Raw genomic sequence first — 18622 nt, 5'->3', positions numbered from 1 at the left:
AATGAGGGCCTGGGTTGACATTCTGCAGAATGAGCAGCAAGACTGACAGGTGTCCACCCCTGCTCCTGGCAGCTAAGTGACAATCCCTCCTTCACCCCCACAAATGAAGGTGTAGATTCTGTGGGAAAAATAAACCCGTAATTTTAAACTCAGCCAAATCATCAATCAAGTATGTCTCCATAGAATAAAGACACTTTCAAGCTGGCAAATCTCAAGAATATTCCTCCAGTAGACAAAGCAGGATATGCTCCATCAAAGTAAGAGAGTAAACCTAGAAAGAGGGCGATGAGGGCACTGGAAATAAAGCCTCTGACCTGGGAGGGAGGTGAACGAACACGCTGGGCCATGAAGGAGGAAGTCCCGGAGCAGGAGCCACAGGGCCAACTTAGAGGGCAGTCAACCAGGCTGGGTAGGAGGGGGAGGGTCTCAGGAGAGAGAGTGGCGTAGAGGCGAGAAACGGAGATCAACTGCTACATCTGACCACTGAGAAAAAGGATACTGAGATGTTGGCTAGTGGGTGGGAAAGTTCATAAACATCTAAAAGAATAGGCAAATAAAAAAGAGGCAACTGTTAACTCCTAAAATATGTTTCAAACTTGTTCAAGAAAGAAATCATAGTATACTGTTTGACTCGATGATGAAAAAATATTTGCATGTTTATAATAAAGTGATATTCAAGAGGAATTCAAACTTGGCCCAATTTAAAAAGAATGGATTTCAATGAACTATTTACATTAAAAAAAATCTTATCCATTCTTCAAAAATTTAGCAGCAGTAGGACTATGTTTCAGGACTCCACGAAATGACCTCGGAAGGAGAAGGGTAAAAGCATGTTGTAAAGACCAAAGGCCTGCTGCTACGGGCACGTCTGTCCGACCCTGAAGGCTTCACGACCACACTGCTTCTGACCCAGACTCTGTTCTCTGGTGGACGCAGCCCTCCCTCCAGCCACAGGAGAGCCCCCGCTCTGCCTAAGGAAGGGAGGTTGCAGCGCGCTCCCTTGTCGACATCACCCAGGCTGCTCCACAGTCTCTCCTATCTGGGAAAAGGACGTTCGCAGAGAAACCTGGCCACTAGCCCAAAAGCAACCACTGGAACTCCAAGGCCGAAAGCACAGCATGAGACCGTGGCCAGTCCTTTCCCCGCCGCTCTGTCAGATAACATTTGGCACGTGGCACGGAACATTTACTGACCTTTCAGCAATCAGCCACGGATTGAAGGAGCCCACGGCCTCATGAGAGACCATCCGGAGGTACTGGTCGTAGCGGCTGCAGTAGTCTCCGATGCTGCGTCGCATTCCGGGGGGGACCAGGAGGGCAGTCTGATCCTTTCTCTGCTCAGAATCTTCTGAAGGAAAGAGAAGGGGAGCCTCTCTTTTCTCTGATTTCTCCTCTGTTCCCACACTTTCATCCAGGGAACTAAGAACAAATAAAAATGATGACAACATTCAAAATCACCTGTAAGCAAGGGCAAACTGCTCACCCACCCTGATGGTTTGCCAGAAAGGCTTCCTTTCATTTCTCTTTCTCACAATGAACAAAACTCAGCGTTATCACCACTCACTGTCTACCCTCGCCACTGGACTTACCCTCCACCGGGTAGGAGTTCCTGTCCTGTAGACATCAGAACTCCTACATCAAATCTTGCCGTAATTTTCAGTATAACCACCGCGCCAATGTGATGCTTTCAACAGAAAAATCCAGGCTCCTTAACATGCAACATTTTCCTACTTTAAATATATATTTTTATTTATTTTTTAATCCTCACTCAAGGATATTTTTCAATTGATTTTTAGAGAGAGTGGAAGAGAGAGAGAAAGATAGAAACATCGATGTAAGAGAAATACATTGATTGGTTGCCTCCTGCATGCACCCTGACCAGGGCCCAGGCCAGGGAGGAGCCTGCAACTGAGGTACATGCCCTTGACCAGAATAGAATCCGGGACCCTTCAGTCCCCAGGCCAACACTCTATCTACTGAGCCCACCGGCTAGAGCAAGATGCAACAGTTTCTATGCCCATTTTATAAACATGCTACTTTACTGAGCCATCTTGGAGTTTGGCAAGATCTTGCTCAAAAGAATTTCTGTGTCTTGTGGGAATTGAAGGAATATGAAACTCATCAACATCGAAGGCAACCGACTACAATGAGGTCAGTCTCGTTAGCACTTACTTGCCATTCCAGGGCCTTTCCAACACGATGTGCACGTCTGGGTCCTTGCTGGCTACTGTCTTTGTGATCCTGATTGGATGAGGAGAAAGGGGTCCTTCACTTACTGCTGCGATTTTTTGGTCTAGAAAAGGAGAGGCATCAAATGACCTCATATAAAGGAGAGTCAGTGTACATGACAGGCTGTCTCCGTGGCCAACCACCTGTGAGGAAGTCACATGCACCCGCTTAAGCACAATGGTTTTGCAGGCAGTGCAATGCAAAAGGAGAAAAGGTGAATTCAGAAGCTACTGAGACACAAGCCAAGGAGGAGTCACTGTAGAACAGTGAGCCGTTTGAAGCCTCTGCTAGCTCTGAGACGGCGGAAGGAAGTCTGTGCCAAGCCCCAGGCTCGCGGGTTCCGGGATCGAGCTGCTCATTCCAGGGTCTTCGGCAGTTGGGTTTATTTTTTAACCTTTAAATGGTTTGATTAGGGTGAAGGAAAAAACCCACTTACACCTGAGCACTTAATTAGCTGACTTAATTTGTGGCATTGCTGGAAAATCAGCATAATGATATAGAAACATTAACTTATTAACTAGACCCTGCAGGCTTGACAGCTCTTTTGAGTTCTGGATTATTTATAATTTTAAATGTATTTCAAGTGTAAGAAGATATGTCCTTCTCTTAGGTAAGGAGAATCTCTAAGTCAAAAGAACTTTCTCTAACTCATTTATATGCTTGTGATTTCTCACTGTCAGAAATGCTGCAAAAGTCAGTTTTTGTAAAAATAATGCTGAGTACAATCAATTTTCAATTGTTCACAGAGGAGAGGACATACACTTAGACACTGCACAATTCAAGAGTCACTTTCAATGTGTGATGCGGCTGAACATACCATCTGAACAACTGGAAACAGGGTTCTTTCTATGAGTCCGTGATTCTGGAATTAAAGTGTCTGAAACTCATTTTAGCGCTTAGTGTCCTAAGGAGCTCCTCTTCACTGTATTCCTAGACTTTATGCAGAGTCATAGACAGTGACTAATAATTCAAATTGCCCTGGGAAAAGGAGAACATCGAGTCCTAGGTAAGATTGCCTTTTGCACTATGCAACCCAACTTTGGGGCCAATGGCCAACCCACCTGTGAACAAACCATGCTTCCCTCTGCTTCCACACAAAAAGGTGCTGAAGTGCCCGCCCATTCACTGAGCGGGGTCCTCCTGGGCCAGGCCTGTGCCGGGTGCAGTGGAAGCACAACTGAATTTGACCAGCTGGCCGGCCTCAGAGGACCTGTGGCCGAGCTGGGAGAGAGGAGACCTCTCAACAAACAGCTCTACAATGGCAGGCAGGTCGGAGCCCATGGGAGCTCACAGGCCTGAGGGAGGGAGCCAGGTTCCGGTCCAGGCATCCCAGGAGCACTGCCAGCTTGGTCCACAGCGGGTCATGTGAGTCGGGCCTCAAGGGTGGCGAGAATGAAGATGGGAGCGGGATTAGGGTTGGGGTGAAGAGAGAACCAACAGGAGCAAAGAATAGAGCACTTGAAGATGGCAGAAAGCATAAAAGGAACAAATAGGTGTTGTGCTTTGAATGACTCATCCTGTCAAAATCTGACATGGAGAACAACACTTTTTCTAAAATGACACCCACCCCAAACCCATATTTTAAAAATATTATATGTGAAGCCCTGGTCTGGTGGCTCAGTTGGTTGGAGCATTGTCCCGTACACCAAAAGTCTGCAGGTTTGATTCCCAATCAAGGCACATACCTAGGTTGCAGGTTCGGTCCCCAGTCAGGGCACCCACCTACAGAGGCAACAGATTGATGTTTCTCACATCAATGTTTCTCTCTCTCTCTCCCTTCCTCTCACTCTCAAATCAATAAAAACATATCCTCAGGTGAGGATTTTAAAAAATTATATGTGACATAGGCTACTGTTGTAAACCATCGACACCCACAATTTCCTTTACAGCCCTTAGTAATCATCCTACTTAAATTCCTTCAGAGGTAATGTTTAACCACCTTTTATTCACCTCCTTTCATTGAAGAAGGTAGTAACTGATAAGCCTGCATCAAACAGAATTAAAGTAACACTTTCCGGCTAAAACTGTGATAGTAGCCTAGCAACTGCAGCCAAAATTCGTCTGAATGAATTTTTACAAGTGGAGGAGAACAGGGAAGGTCTTTTCAACAAATAGTATGAGAACAAATGGATATCCATTAAGGAGGAAAAATGAGCCAACCTCTACTTCAAACCACAGGCCAAATTTTATTCAAGATGAATCACAGACTACCCACAAAAGCCAAACCATAGAGTTTCTAGAAGAAAACAAGACTCTCTCCTCAAATTGGGAGTAGGCAAAGGTTTCTTAAATCAAATAAAGCAAAAATGACAAAAGAAAAATGGAAAGTTCGACTTTGTCAAAAGTAAAAGTATCTTCCTGTAATAAAACACATTTGAGAAAATATGTGAGCCACAGATGGAGCAAAATATTTGCAAAGAGTAAGGAGATCAGCGGCTGCTGGGCGAAGAGAGGGACAGTGGGGAGGGCCTGCAATGAGTGCCATGTTTCTTTTTAGGGTGATTCTTTTGTGTAAAAAGGTTCTAGAATTAGAGAGCAGTGATGTTTGCACAACTTAGTAAATATACTAAAAACTACTAAAAGCATGCATTTTATGATATGTAAATTATCCTATGTAATAAAACCCTAATATGCAAATCGACCAAACGGGCGGAACGACCATTTGCTATGTTGCGCACTGACCACTAGGGGGCAGACACTCAACGCAGGAGCTGCCCCCTGGTGGTCAGTGTGCTCCCACAGGGGGAGCGCTGCTCAGTCAGAAGCCAGGTTCACAGCTGGCGAGAGCAGCGGCAGTGGCAGGAGCCTCTCCTGCCTCTGCTGCAGGTGGGCAGTAAGGAGCAAGGGATCCCAGACTGTGAGAGGGTGCAAGCCAGGCTGAGGGACCCCCCAAGTGTGGGCCTCTAGTATCTTAATAAAGCTGTTATTAAAAATAACTATATATGACAAAAAGTGTATACCCAGGATGCATAAAGAATTCTCCTACAACTCAAAAATAAGACAACCTATTAGAAAATGTACAAAAGATTTGAATACTTCACTAGGGAAAATATAAAAATGGCTAATAGTCACTTGAAAATGTTCTAAACCTAATTATTCAACATGGAAATGAAATTTAAACCACAATGAGGTATCACCACATGCCTGCCAGCATGGTTACAATTAAAGACTGACAACATCAAATGTTCGCAAGGATATGGAGCAAGAGGGACTCAATTAGATGGGAGTGCAAATTGGTACAGACACTTTGGGGAAAGGTTTGATAGTTTTTTATAGTTAAGCATACACCTATCCCATGACCTGGCAAACCTACTCTTGGGTGTTTATCCAGGAAAAATAAAAACGTATGTCCACACAGACTATACATGAATATACAGGGTGTTCCAAAAAAATGTATATGCACTTTGAATGATTAGAAAGTCATTGTTTATTAACATATAGTTCATTTGCAAAATTTAAAAGAATCTACAAAAATGATTAATTTTTTTTATGCCTGTTTTCAAATTTATTACTGTTCTGGTCCAGGCACTGCTGATAACGCAAAGCAATGGAATCACAAACATCAAGAATGATTTCGGCCCACCCGGCGTGGCTCAGTGGTTAAACGTCCAACTATGAACCAGGAGGTCACAGTTCAATTCCAGGTCAGGACACATGCCCAGGCTGTGGGCTCAATCCCCAGTGTGGGACGTGCAGGAGGCAGCCGATCAATGATTCTCTCTCATCATTGATGTTTCTCTCTCTTCCTCTCCCTTCCCCTCTGAAATCAATAAAAATAGAAAAAAAAATCATTTCAGTTCAGTATTTGTGCACCCTCAATTTGTAGACTGTTGCTGGTTTTGTACAGTAAACTTTATCTTTTTTTTTTTTTTTTGGTTAATCCTCACTGGAGGATATTTTTCTCATTGATTTTAGAGAAAGGAGAAGGAAGCGGGGAGGGGAGAAGGAGGAGGAGAGAGAAAGAAACATTGATGTGAAAGAGCCACAACAATTGGTTGCCTCCTATGTGCGCCCCCATCAGAGCAGGGAACCTGCAACCCAGGTACCTGCCCTTGACTGGAATTGAACCCGCGACCCTTGGGTTCAAGGGCTGACGTTCTAACCACTGAACCACGGCAGTCAGGACAAACTTTATCTTTTATGTGTCCCCATAAAAAAAAGTCTAGTGGCACTTTAGGATAAATTTTCTTTATTCAAAGCTTAGTCTGGCTTCATTCATTATTTCAAATCAGTTAAACCTGAAAAGGAGTGAAAATTAAGTGAGTTATGAGCTATTAAAGTGTGTTTACATTTTTTTGGGACATGCTACATTAATAGCAGATTTATTTCTAATAGCTCAAAACTAGAAACAAGCAAATGTAGATCCACAAACAAATGGATAAACTAGATGTGGCACATGCATAAAATGGAATACTACTCAGCGATGAAAAGGAATGAACTGATCTCAGTATGGTGGGCTGACTAATGGCTTCTCAAGGTGTCCACATTCTAATCCCTGGAACCTGTCAATGTTCCCCTCTATGGCAAGAGGGACTTTAAGGTTCTTGAGATAGGAGAGTATCCTAGATTATCAGGGCCCCCCCAAATGTAACGCAAGTGCCTTGCAATAGGCAGTCATAGGAAGATTTAACCACAGAAACAAAGTCTGGAGTAAGTGTGGTCATAAGTCAAGGAGCGCAGGCAGCCTTAGAAGCTGCCTACACCTTGACTTTAGGCTTTTAGGGCTTAATCAGACTTCTGACCTCCGGAAGTGTAAGAGAATAAATGTGTGTTTTAAATCACTGAAACTGTGCTTTAACCTGTTACAAAATTAAATTTGTTACAGTGGCAAAAGGAAACAAGTAACAGATAAATCTAAAACATCATGCTGAATGAAAGAAGTCTTAGACAAAGAACATATGCAGGCATGATTCCATTTATATGAGAGTCTAGAACAGGTAAGTAATTTATAGTGAGCAAAAAAGCACAATTATTGCCTGGGTCATTGGAACTGACTGGGAAGGAGCATAAGAGAACTTCTGGAGGTGATATAGTTTATATATCCATTTTATTATATGTAAATTTTACCTCAAATGGAAAAAGAGCCATAGATATTAAACTCTAGTTGCTGATACACAAGTTGAAATGTATGAAAAATAAGATGAATTGATGGACAGAGTATAAATAAAGCAAATATAGCAACATGTTAATTGTAGAATCTATAAGGTGGTTTTATGGGTGTTCACTGTAGAATTTTTTCTGTATGTTCAAAATTTTCAGGATAAATGTTGGGGGAAAAGTGAGGGGAGCACTCACCATTTTTTTCTTCCTGCATCCAAAGTTGAGGATCAGTATATACAATTTTATTATATCTTTGGCGAACTGTCTCCTGGTACTTCTTTAAAAAAAAAAGTTTAATTGATGAGAATAAATTAGTTTCATTAGAAACCAGAGCTAGCAAGAATGTCACAGCTCAGCAGATACATTTGATACAGACACATTGCCAGAAATGAGCATCTGCCAGACCAGGAAGTGATTAGCTTATGAGGTGACGTCTAAAAATGAAGCAATTAATCTAATTAATCTAATCTAGACCAGTGCTGCCCACTGGAGCTTGCTGTGAGCATGGAAATGTTCTATAGTTGTCGTGCCCAATACAGTAACCACAAACTACTGACCACTTGAAATATGAGTAGTGTATTTAATCTTAATTAATTTATATTTAAATAGCCACATTTGGCTAGAGACTACCATTGGACACGGGATCTAAACAGTTAATCCCAAGACAGGGAAATCAGTTAAAAGACTAGGATAAACTACACATCTTTAAATTTTCAAAAAGCAACAAAAAAAAATTGTCTTCCCATAATGTCTCTATTTAGCAGCAAAGCCAAAATGATATTTAATTATCATTATAAAGAAAACACTGAATTGGTTGTTAGGAGACTTGGACGGAGTCTCATCCCAGCTCTGGCGGGAATTTTTGTGTGACCTTAGCCACATCACTTACTCCCTTATTGGTCTCAATTTCCTGCTCTGAACAATCCTGGGATTGGGTTGGGTGATGTCTGAGACTGAAGATTCTGAGAAAAGCATTCTAAAGTCATATGGTAGAAATTACAGGCGGCAAACTTATCTGTGCTATTTCAGGATCCCAGGCCAGCCGGGTAGCAAAGGCAGATGAGCAGCCTTTACGAGCTGAGGCATATGTTCCTGGTGCTTTCTGAACCACATCAGTGATACCAGGGGATAACGATAACGGTCGCTTCCTGAGGTATGTGTCAGGTAGTAAGCGACTATCGGCATGATGAGACTTCATGCTGTATTTTATCTTTAAAAGCACCCTACTTATTAGAGGGGGTAAGTGGCTTTATCAAGGTCAGACACCTGGTTGGCAGTTGAACTAGGATTTAAAACCAGTGATGTGATTCTGAAGTCCTGCTAACCTACAGAAACGCATGCGGAGGACCTGCGCTCAGCAAGGGCCAGCTTCCCCCGGCCCCGTGGCCGACCAGAGCCTGCAGCCCAGACCTTACTTCCATTTCCTCCATTCGGAGCAGCATGGTCTCCAGATACAGGCTGTCCCCCGAGGTGGCTAAGGCATCAGGCTCCAATATCTTAGAATGAGTCATGGCTCGGAGCTCACGAGTGGTATCTTCCAAAACATCGTCCAGCTGAGGACTGTTGTTGGATTTACAATCAAGAGCAGTAGCCTACGAAACAAGAGAGGAGGATGGGAAGGCAACCCAAAGCCAGCAGAGGAACCTAAAGATTAATGCTGATCATAACAAACCAACTACATGGTGATCCAACCGTCAGTTTCTATGCTATACAAACCTCCTCTGAGTTAGTAAATATCAAAATCAGTAACATCAGTACAATTTTTACCAGTCGTTTAAACAGTAGCAATAACCAAGTAATACTAGTATTGTCTGTGTAAAGCATCATAATAATAGTTCACAGAAGAAAATATATTATTAATGGCCAATAAAGATATGAACAAGTATCCAATCTTAAAGTTAAAGAAATAAAAATTATGCCCTGGCTGGTGAGCATTGTCCCATGCACGGGAAGGTTGCTGGCTCGATTCCCGATCAGGGCACATACCCAGGTTGCCAGCTCAATCCCTGGTGGGAGGCGTGCAGGAGGCAGCCAATTGATGTTTCATGCTCACATCAATGTTTCAGTGTAAGGATGACACCCAACCAACTGCCAGGGCTAAAAACATTGACTCTTGATGGTGCTGTGTGTGAAACTCTTTGCAACAATCCTGATGTTTAACAGCAGCCCACAACACTAAACACTTATCTTCTTCCATAAGTTATATAGTAAAGACCATTTAATGCAAACTTATCTGTGTAATTCTTATGTAGAAAGCTAATTATTCTTTTTTGTTGCTGCTAATCCTCACCCGAGGATATTTTTCCCACTGATTCTTAGAGAGTGTGGAAGGGAGGGAGGGAGGAAAGTGGGAGAAAGAGAGAAAAAGAGAGAGGGGCGGGGGAAGAGAGAGAAAGAGAAAGAGAGAGAAACATCAACGCAAGAGAGACACATTGATTGGTTGCCTCTTGCACATGCCCCGACTGGGCCAGGGATTGTACCTGCAACCCATAACCCTTTGGTGTGCGGGCTGACACTCTAACCACTGGCCAGGGCGAAGAATATCTATACTAATGAAAGGGTAATGTGCTAATTAGACCAGGAGACCTTCCGGGAGACCTTCCTGACGTCCTTCTGGACAAAGCCATGATGGCAGGGCTGAGGCAGAGGTGGTTAGGGGCTATCAGGCCAGGAGGAAAGGGCAGTTGGGGGTGATCATGCTGGTGGGGTGGGGGGGCGGTTGGCGAGCAGGCCGGCAGGGAGAGCATTTGGGGGTGAGCAGGCTGGCAGGTGGGGCAGTTGGGGGCGAGCAGGCTGGCAGGGGGGGCAGTTGAGGGTGAGCAGGCTGGCAGGCAGAGTGGTTAGGGGCGATCATGCAGGCAGGCGAGTGGTTAGGAGCCAGCGGTCCAGGATTGCGAGAAAGACGTCCAACTGCGGGCCTAAACCGGCAGTCGGACATCCCCCGAGGGGTCCCAGATTGGAGAGGGTGCAGGCTGGGCTGAGGGTAACCCTCCTCCCCCCGTGCACGAATTTCATGCACCGAGCCACTAGTTCTTAATAATATTCAAACATGTCCACTTCACAGACAGCATTTATAATCACTTCATTTGTGGAGTTGCCTCCCTAGATGAGATGTTAGCCTTGTTATTTTTCTAGGATAAAAGTGTCATTTGGTGGCTATCTGAACAGAGCACCAGAACATAGCATCCCCGATTTGTAAGAGCTAAATGCAGGCTTTCAGTTTCCAGTCTCAGAAGCCTCACCTCACATGAGATTCTGTCATAAAATACTGTACAATAAACTTAAAATCACAAAGATTAGGAAAATATGCTGCAGCTAAAGTACTATTAATAATTACAATAGGGATACATTCTGGAGATCTGCTGCCTCCCTTCCTGTTCCTAAGGCGGCTGGACTGGTGGTGCTTCCTTCCAGCTCCCTTCTAACCCTGCAGCCTTCACCCCTGCTCTGCGCACAGACACCATTACCTTGTTTCCAACCTGCACACGGGGTCAGTGGTGCAGTCGGCACCTTCCACTCACAGCCTGGGCAGGTGGGAACATGCCCGCCAGTCCTCCAGAGGCTGGACAACTACAAAACATGTTCTTCCCTCAAATGTTATCATTTTTCCTTGGGCTATCTTTTCTCTCTGTGTGGCCAGATATGGGTCATTACTGGACACTCAAAACATGCCGGCCTAACAATAAATATCAGGCCACGAGTATAAAGGAAATTAGGCCAGTAATGAGCAAAACCAGGCTGAATGAAAGGAAATGAGGACAGCCATTCTCCTGCCAGAGGCCATCAGCATTCAGGGTCATGCAGTGCACTCACGTTCTCATCACAAGGAGAGCAAGAGCCGCTAACAAGAACCTGTGGCTCCTGAGATTGCTGTGAGCTGTTTGCAAAGCGGATCTAACTCATAATGCTAAATACACACTGTAAACATTAACATGCCACATATGAAAAGTAACTTCCACTTCTTGAATAAGATAATCTAGTGTTTGCAAAGTAATGTGTGCCTCATTTTTCCTTACAACCGGAGACATCGTCATGTAGTAATACCACACGCACCTCCTCTGCAGGCTGGGCTGTCCCTGAGTTTACCGATGGTCGATCCTTCAAATGAGTATGTGCTCCCACAGAAGAATTGACTCTCTATTAAAACAGACAAGCAAGCTCATGAATTATAAAAATTTACAACCCATATTAGTACAAATGCATTCTGTAACAGAATAACTTCTGTGTGGACTGTTCATCAGCTTTAGCTACAGGAGGCTTTTTGCAGCAATTTGAAGCATTCTGTTTTTACGAAAATAAATGTCATGTGTTGATCTTGGCTTCCTGCCCCTTTTCCTCCCCCACTTTGTAAACATTGTCAGAGTAGCTGTGTGTTTTTATGCAATTACTCCACTTCTCTATTCAGTTAACTCATTGATAAAATGAAGAGGTTGGATGACATGGTCTCTAGGACCCCTCCCAGTTCTACAGTCCTGAGATTCCTATGGACTCTAATAATAATTCAACATTTCTTAAACTAGAGCTATAGAAATTCAGTGACCTTTGCAGGGGCCCATTCACTCCATTTAAGATGATAATATTTTTGTGGCCTCATCCATTCACACACACAGACTGCTCCTATTTACAAGTGGATCCAAAGGGTCTGGCCACAACATTCAGCTTAAGAGGATGGCACAACCTGCTGATGATGCTGTATACAATGTCATCTTCAAAAAAGCCCTGGTATGTACCCAGAAATATCTCTCCTTTGGAAAAATAGAGTCAGTCATCTCAAACCACTGAAGTGAAAGAGCAGAAGCAGTTAGCTAAACACATGACCACCGGTAGAGTCATTTGACTAAGAATGGAAATTGTGTCTGATTGGTATGGTCAGTGATTAAGTGTTGATCCATGAACCAGGAGGTCGAGGTTCAAATTCTGGACGGGGCACAGGTTGCAGGCCTGATCCGTGGTGGGGGCGGAGTGGGAGCCGTGCAGGGGGCAGCCAATCAATGATTCTCTCCCATTATTGATCTTTCTATCCCTCTCCCTTCCTCTCTCTGAAATTAATAAAAATATATATTTTTAAAAAAAGAATGAAAAATGCAAACTAAACTCATTCCCAAACTAAAATCTCACCTTCCTACAAAGTGGGACTTTCTCTCTCCCCCTTGTCTTCGTCACTGGCCCACAATGGAAGGCCCTCGCAGCCAGCACTGCACCACACTGTGCAGCACGGCTCAGCACTGCGGCCTCCATCTGCCAGACACTCAGCCCTATGAAGGGTCAGCGTGACCTCTGTAGCAACTCCTTCTATTCTGGAACTTCCAAACGGCAAGCAAATGAGGTGAAGCAGATTACCTGAGCCTGCGCCAGCAGAGGCTTCAAACGCTCCAGGACTGCCTTCTCTACCTTGTCTGCTAACTGGGTAGCAGAAACACTATTTAGAAATAAAATAGAGAATTAAAATCAAAAGCAAGAAAATATTCTATTTTACATATTTATTTACCATTCCAGGTGAAGGAAAATCAAATGTTTATAAACCCACAATGCTTCCCTAATTTTTTTTCACATTGATTTTAGACAGAGGCAAGGGGAGAGAGAAAAACATCGATGTGAAGGGATCAAACCCATAACCCAAGTACGTGCCCTGACCGGGAATCAAACCAGCCACCTTTTGGTATATGGGATGATGCCCCAACTGAGCCACACTGGCCAGGGCAATGCTTCCATAATAGTAAGGGCCATACGAGTCCCCTAGAGTCTTATTAAAATAAGACTCTGAGCCCTGGCCAGTATTTCTCAGTGGTTAGAGCATTGACCTGCAGACCAAAGGGTCATGGGTTTGATTCCCAGTCAAGACTGTACCTGGGTTGTGGGTTTGCTCCCCAGTCCTGGTCCAGGCACACGCAGGAGGCAACCGATCAATGCTTCCTCTCACATCATGTCTGTCTGTCTCTCTCTCTCCTATCTCTCTCTCTCTCTCTCTCCATCCCTCCCTTCTTTACAGTCTCTCTAAAAAATCAATGGGAAAAATGTCTTCGGGTGAGAATTAACAAAAAATAAAAAATAGAATGCATACTCTGATTCGGTTGGTCTGACTGAGGCTTGAGATTCTGCATTTCTAACAACTTCCAGGTGGATGCAACATTGCTGGTCCTGTATCAAACATCTGATGATGTACATGAGGCTCTCAGTACATTTTAAAAGAATAATGGCTGCCTTTAAACAACTGAAGATGGTAGAAGACTGGACAAATGAAACTAATTTTGCTCCCTCTCAAAGTGCCACAATAGTTAGACACAGACCCACAAAGAGAGGGGAAAGGTGCTGGAAGCAGAAGGCCAAAGGTAATAACGTAGCTGACCTGAGAAAGCAGAATACTTAGCCAGTGTGGGAACACTGAACACCCACACAACGTGCACCACTGACTGACACAGGCACAGGACTGGCAGGACCAGGCATATCTAGCCTGGGGGTGAGCTGGGAGGTGTAGCTTAAATATGGAAGACTAGGATCAAGTGATGTTTGTGAAGTTAAGACCTCTCTCCAACACTGTGAGCAGTCTGTGCTCAGTCTCTGGAAGGGCCTCTTGACTAAGGGATGCCAATCCCAGCTGCGGCTGTAGGTACACTGCCAAAAGGAGTGGACCATGTATGCACGCTGAATGCCCAATGGTAAGAATTATAACCCTCCTCCTCAACTCAGCCCCTAGGACACTGGCCTCCAGATCCTTACCCTCCAGGCGAAAAATCAGAAGACTCTACTCTGGACAGCCTGACACCCCATTTCCCTGCCAAGGAGAGACCTAAAGACCAGCATGAATTACAGCTAATTATAGCAAACAGTCCACCCAGATGACCCTAGAGCAGTGGTTCTCAACCTTCCTAATGCCGCGACCCTTTAATACAGTTCCTCATGTTGTGGTGACCCCCAACCATAAAATTTTCGTTGCTCCTTCATAACTGTAATTTTGCTACTGTTATGAATCGTAATGTAAATATCTGTGTTTTCCGAAGGTCTTAGGCTCTACAGCAGCGGCTCTCAACCTGTGGGTCGCGAAAAACACAGATATTTACATTACGATTCATAACAGTAGCAAAATTACAGTTATGAAGGAGCAACGAAAATAATTTTATGGTTGGGGGTCACCACAACATGAGGAACTATATTAAAGGGTCGCGGCATTAGGAAGGTTGAGAACCACTGCCCTAGAGGAAAGCTCAAGTTCAAGAATCCTTTCAGCATCAAGCCAATGGAGCCTAGAGGACAGTATAGAACAGTCACCCAGCTCTCCTAAGCGCCAGGACTCCCCTGCACTCCAATCCTGGCTCCACTGCAGCCTTCTGAGGTGATTTCAAAATCTTTTAAGCAGGCAGGCAGCCAATAATCTTAAGTGTGACTACACCTTTAAACAATTTTAATTAGCTAGCTGTTAAAATAGTGAGATGATATAGATCAAGCCTATTTTTTTCTTTACCCCAGAAACAGATATTTACCTCTGATTTTGCATTTTGTCCATTTCCTCAGCTTTTAATTCTCCGAGTTCCTTCAATCTTTTGGAAGTTTCTGCATCAAGCCAAGCGAGTCTAGCAGACAGAGCAAACATAGTCAGACCACTTCTGCTTCGGTCTGCAGGTGCCAATACCACAGACACAGATTGGGATACCAGAGTGCCATCCTGCCTCCAGGAGGGACGCAGAAGGTAACACAACCTCTCTGGACCCCATAAGCTCTCCAGGTAACGTTCCGGGTAAAAAGACACTTCCGTGCACAAGCACTCCTCGTGTGCAGAGCAACAAAAACTGTGCCCGAATATTCTCCAGAAAACTATCCATCACTGGACTTAGGATTTCCTGTTCAACCATAAAATAAGCTGTTGCTGTAGCTATAAGTCTAGACAAAGAAATGGACTCCCGGAGAACCCTAAAGGCACAGTGAAGTCAAATAAAAGCGAAGGGAAAAGCTAACTCTATGCGGATGGGCTCTGATTCTTTCAGTTTAGGATATGTAAATATTATTAAATTATTTAATGGCCCGTATTCATTTTTGCTTTCCCATAATTTCAAGAACAATTTCAGCCAAACGAATGCAGAGACCTGTTTCACCGCTGTCCTCACAGGGAATGTTCTTGCCGTATCATCCCCTATTTAGGGTCTAGTTTTTAATCCCAATTTATTTTCCCTTCTAAAACCTCTGTTCTTAACCCTTTACTTCTTAGGGTACACACCATGTTCCATCTTAAATTACAGCTAATGACAAGTCCTTCCTACTGACGGTAAACAAGCAGGGGCTGGGGTTTGGTCTTTTTTGCCCTTTTTTAAGTCTCCATAGCGCTCACAACTGTACCATATACAAAACAAGCAACTGGCAGCCAACTAACACAAATATAACTTTAAAAAGTATTTCATTAATTGTGTATTTTATTTATGCATTTACCAACATTATTGTTGGACAAAGTCCAAAGGTGCCACCAAACTGCCAAAGAAGTCCAGGCACAAGCAAGCTTCAAGACTCATTGGAGAAACATGCCCCTCGCTGGAGCCCTCTCGTCCTGGCTTACTCATCTTACCTTGCTCTGTTCTTCCTTCCTGTTTGATGTTCTTCCACTGGTTCCCCTTCCTATTCCTGCTCCCGGGGAGCTAACCCAAAGCTCAATCCCTGACCCACAACTAAATTCTATTTCCTACTTCTTCCCTGTAAATATCACCTACCTGCATGACTAATTCAAACACTGCCTCAAGATGACACCCAACTCTACCTCTCCTAACCTTTCTTCCTCCAACTTCTATCCTAGATTTTAAATAACCTGCTGTGCTTAAGAACCAGAATAACACACCATCCAGGGCAGACTGCCTGGGTTCAAATCCCAGCTTTGGTCACTGACTAAAAGTGTGACCATGGGTAAATGACTGAACATGTCTTGCTTCATTTGAAAAATGGGAGTGATAACCACAGTATCTACTTTATAGGGTTACTAGAGGCCCGGTGCATGAAATTTGTGCACTTGGAGGAGGGAGTCCCTCAGCCCAGACTGTACCCTCTCACAGTCCGGGAGCCCTCAGGAGATGTCTGACTGATGGCTTAGCGCTGCCGCTGAGGCAGGAGAGGCTCCCACCACTGCTGCTGCGCTAGCCAGCCATGAGCCCGGCTTCTGGCTGAGCAGCGTTCCCCCTGTGGGAGCACATTGACCACCAGGGGACAGCTCTGGCATTGAGCATCTGCCCCCTGGTGGTCAGTGCGTGTCATAGCAACTGGTCGTTCTGCTGTTCAGTCGATTTGCATATTAGCCTTTTATTATATAGGATAATAATTAAGAGAGCTAATACATGTAAAGCACTTGACACTCATATAATTTTTGAATGAATTAAATAAGGAATAAAAAAGGGATTCACTGTCTAAGCTGAAGAGTTTGACAGAAAATGTTAATAATTTACATTTTAAATAACCACTTTATACACAGGGAAGAGAAGAAAGTTCATTTAGAGTCTATGTGAAAGGGGCCCTTACATTTTCAAAGATTTGAAAATATTAGCACAAACCTAACTGCTTCATGCTCAACAGCACCTCCCAACTGACTTTCCTCTTGAGCACCTTCTTGTTCAACAGATTGCTCTTTCGTGGCATCTTTGGGGCTAGGTTTCACCTTCAGCCATGCAGCACTGCAAGAAATGAGAAGTGTATCTCTGTAATCATTCACTCCTCAGCCAATGGCTCACGGAAAGGTGACAGCTCAGAGAAGATAAAAGCATTCAGTAACGGTGATCTCCAGCACAGGGCCCTAAGGTGGGAGCTGAAAGTGAACAAGGGTGAGATCCCCTAGGACGCACGCTCAGTATTAAAAGAGAGAAGTTCGCCTTTTGCTTCATGGAAGCAATCACTATTTTATTTTGTTAATCCTCACCTGAGGATATTTTCTCCACTGATTTCCAGAGAGAGTGGGAAGGGGGCAAGAGGGGAGAGAGAAAAAACCATCAATTTGATTGATTGTCTTCTGCACATGCCCTGGGCCGGGGATAGACCTGCAACCCAGTTACGTGCCCTTGACTGCGAATCGAACCCGTGACCCTTCACTGTGGGGGGGGGCCAACGCTCTAACCACTGAGCCCCACCACCCATGGCCAATCACTATTTTAAAAAAAAGTCAATTATAGAATAATGGGTAAACTTCAACAAAAACCTGTAATAATATATAGACTTGGGTCACTAATTACATTCCATATTATGAAGCAACCCTTTACCTTTATAGGCCTAATACAGCACTTTGAGCCTGGAGGCCTTATTATCCACTCCCCTCCCGACCCACCACCCATACACTCAGCTGCAATATAAACTTCAGCTAATTGATGCTTACCAACTGAATTCACATCTCTATACTAACATATATATAAAAGACAGAATTTAGAGGAGAGAAATAAAAATGAAGAAAGCACATTATGCACTCAGAAGACCTGTTATGAGTCCCAGCTCTGCTATGTAAGGAAGACGGTAAATTCTCTAGACATTGCTTCTTCGCCTTTAAAGTGAGAGCTGATGGGTAAGCAGAACCATTCATTTAGAATCATTTAATCTTAAGGGAAATCCATTCTACCAAGCTTCTTACCCTGTCTTTTGCCAGCCCCCAAAAGGCAGACCCCTTCAGTCACTTAACCTCTCCACATTACTGCTCTCCACATTACTGCTTTTTGCTGCCTTCCTTTTACTGTCCTACCTCCTGTACTTCCTACTGTGCCTTCAAGAACTCCTGTCCATGGTAAACAAGTTGCCCTCGAACCAACTCCACAAAGACTACTTCCACCTAACTGGACCCCGATGCCCCTGGAGGACAATACCTTCTCCCTAGCTGCGTGGAATGAGGTGACACAGCAATAATGTCAGCATTATCCCACTGTCCCCTGCAGTCAGACAGTGTCTGTGAGATCATTATGGTTTTGTAAGTCATAATTATCTGGAATTAGAATCACTTTAAAATATTCACTCATCCATCCAGCAAAGATGTACCAAATTCCTGCTAAAATTTACTAAGTATCAGGCACTGTGCTAGGCATTGAACAGTCAGATACAGGGGAGGCACAGTTCCTGGCCTCAAGTAACTAGAATGTATTAGGTGAAGAGACAAGTGAGGAAAGCCTATGAGCCTCCATACAATGACACATGTCCACAGGTGTTGGGTGGCCCATGGAGGCTACACTACCCATCGTCAGGTAGGAAAAAATTCTTAATGGAAACGAAGGCTGCTGCTTTATTTGCGCTAAACAATAGGTCATCTTTGACCTGTGAAGGAAAAATAAAGTCACATACCCAAATGGTCCCTT

The 18622-nt window shown here is 44.0% G+C and overlaps 1 protein-coding gene across 5 annotated transcripts in view; it reads right to left on the bottom strand.

Moving 5' to 3' along the window:
* KIAA0753 overlaps nucleotides 1-18622 on the bottom strand; it is a 65945-nt gene that overhangs the window by 10923 nt on the left and 36400 nt on the right. For 3 of the 5 annotated variants that reach the window (XM_079796899.1, XM_079796900.1, XM_079796898.1), the window contains exons 10-17: nucleotides 16850-16969; nucleotides 14807-14896; nucleotides 12669-12747; nucleotides 11382-11465; nucleotides 8744-8920; nucleotides 7524-7605; nucleotides 2172-2292; nucleotides 1194-1418 (exon numbers count right to left, since the gene is read on the bottom strand). In XM_079796899.1, coding sequence (XP_079653025.1) covers nucleotides 1194-1418; nucleotides 2172-2292; nucleotides 7524-7605; nucleotides 8744-8920; nucleotides 11382-11465; nucleotides 12669-12747; nucleotides 14807-14896; nucleotides 16850-16969 — 978 coding nt within the window. Of the gene's footprint in view, nucleotides 1-314; nucleotides 484-1193; nucleotides 1419-2171; nucleotides 2293-2326; nucleotides 6467-7523; nucleotides 7606-8743; nucleotides 8921-11381; nucleotides 11466-12668; nucleotides 12748-14806; nucleotides 14897-16849; nucleotides 16970-18622 lie in introns of those variants that run through there. The other 2 variants (XR_013815011.1, XM_079796901.1) reach the window with 2 other exon arrangements.

This window comes from Cnephaeus nilssonii (genome assembly GCF_951640355.1).
Source record: "Cnephaeus nilssonii genome assembly, chromosome: 19".
NCBI classification, from domain to species: domain Eukaryota; kingdom Metazoa; phylum Chordata; class Mammalia; order Chiroptera; family Vespertilionidae; genus Cnephaeus; species Cnephaeus nilssonii.
This window is presented reverse-complemented; position numbering and strand designations above follow the sequence as displayed.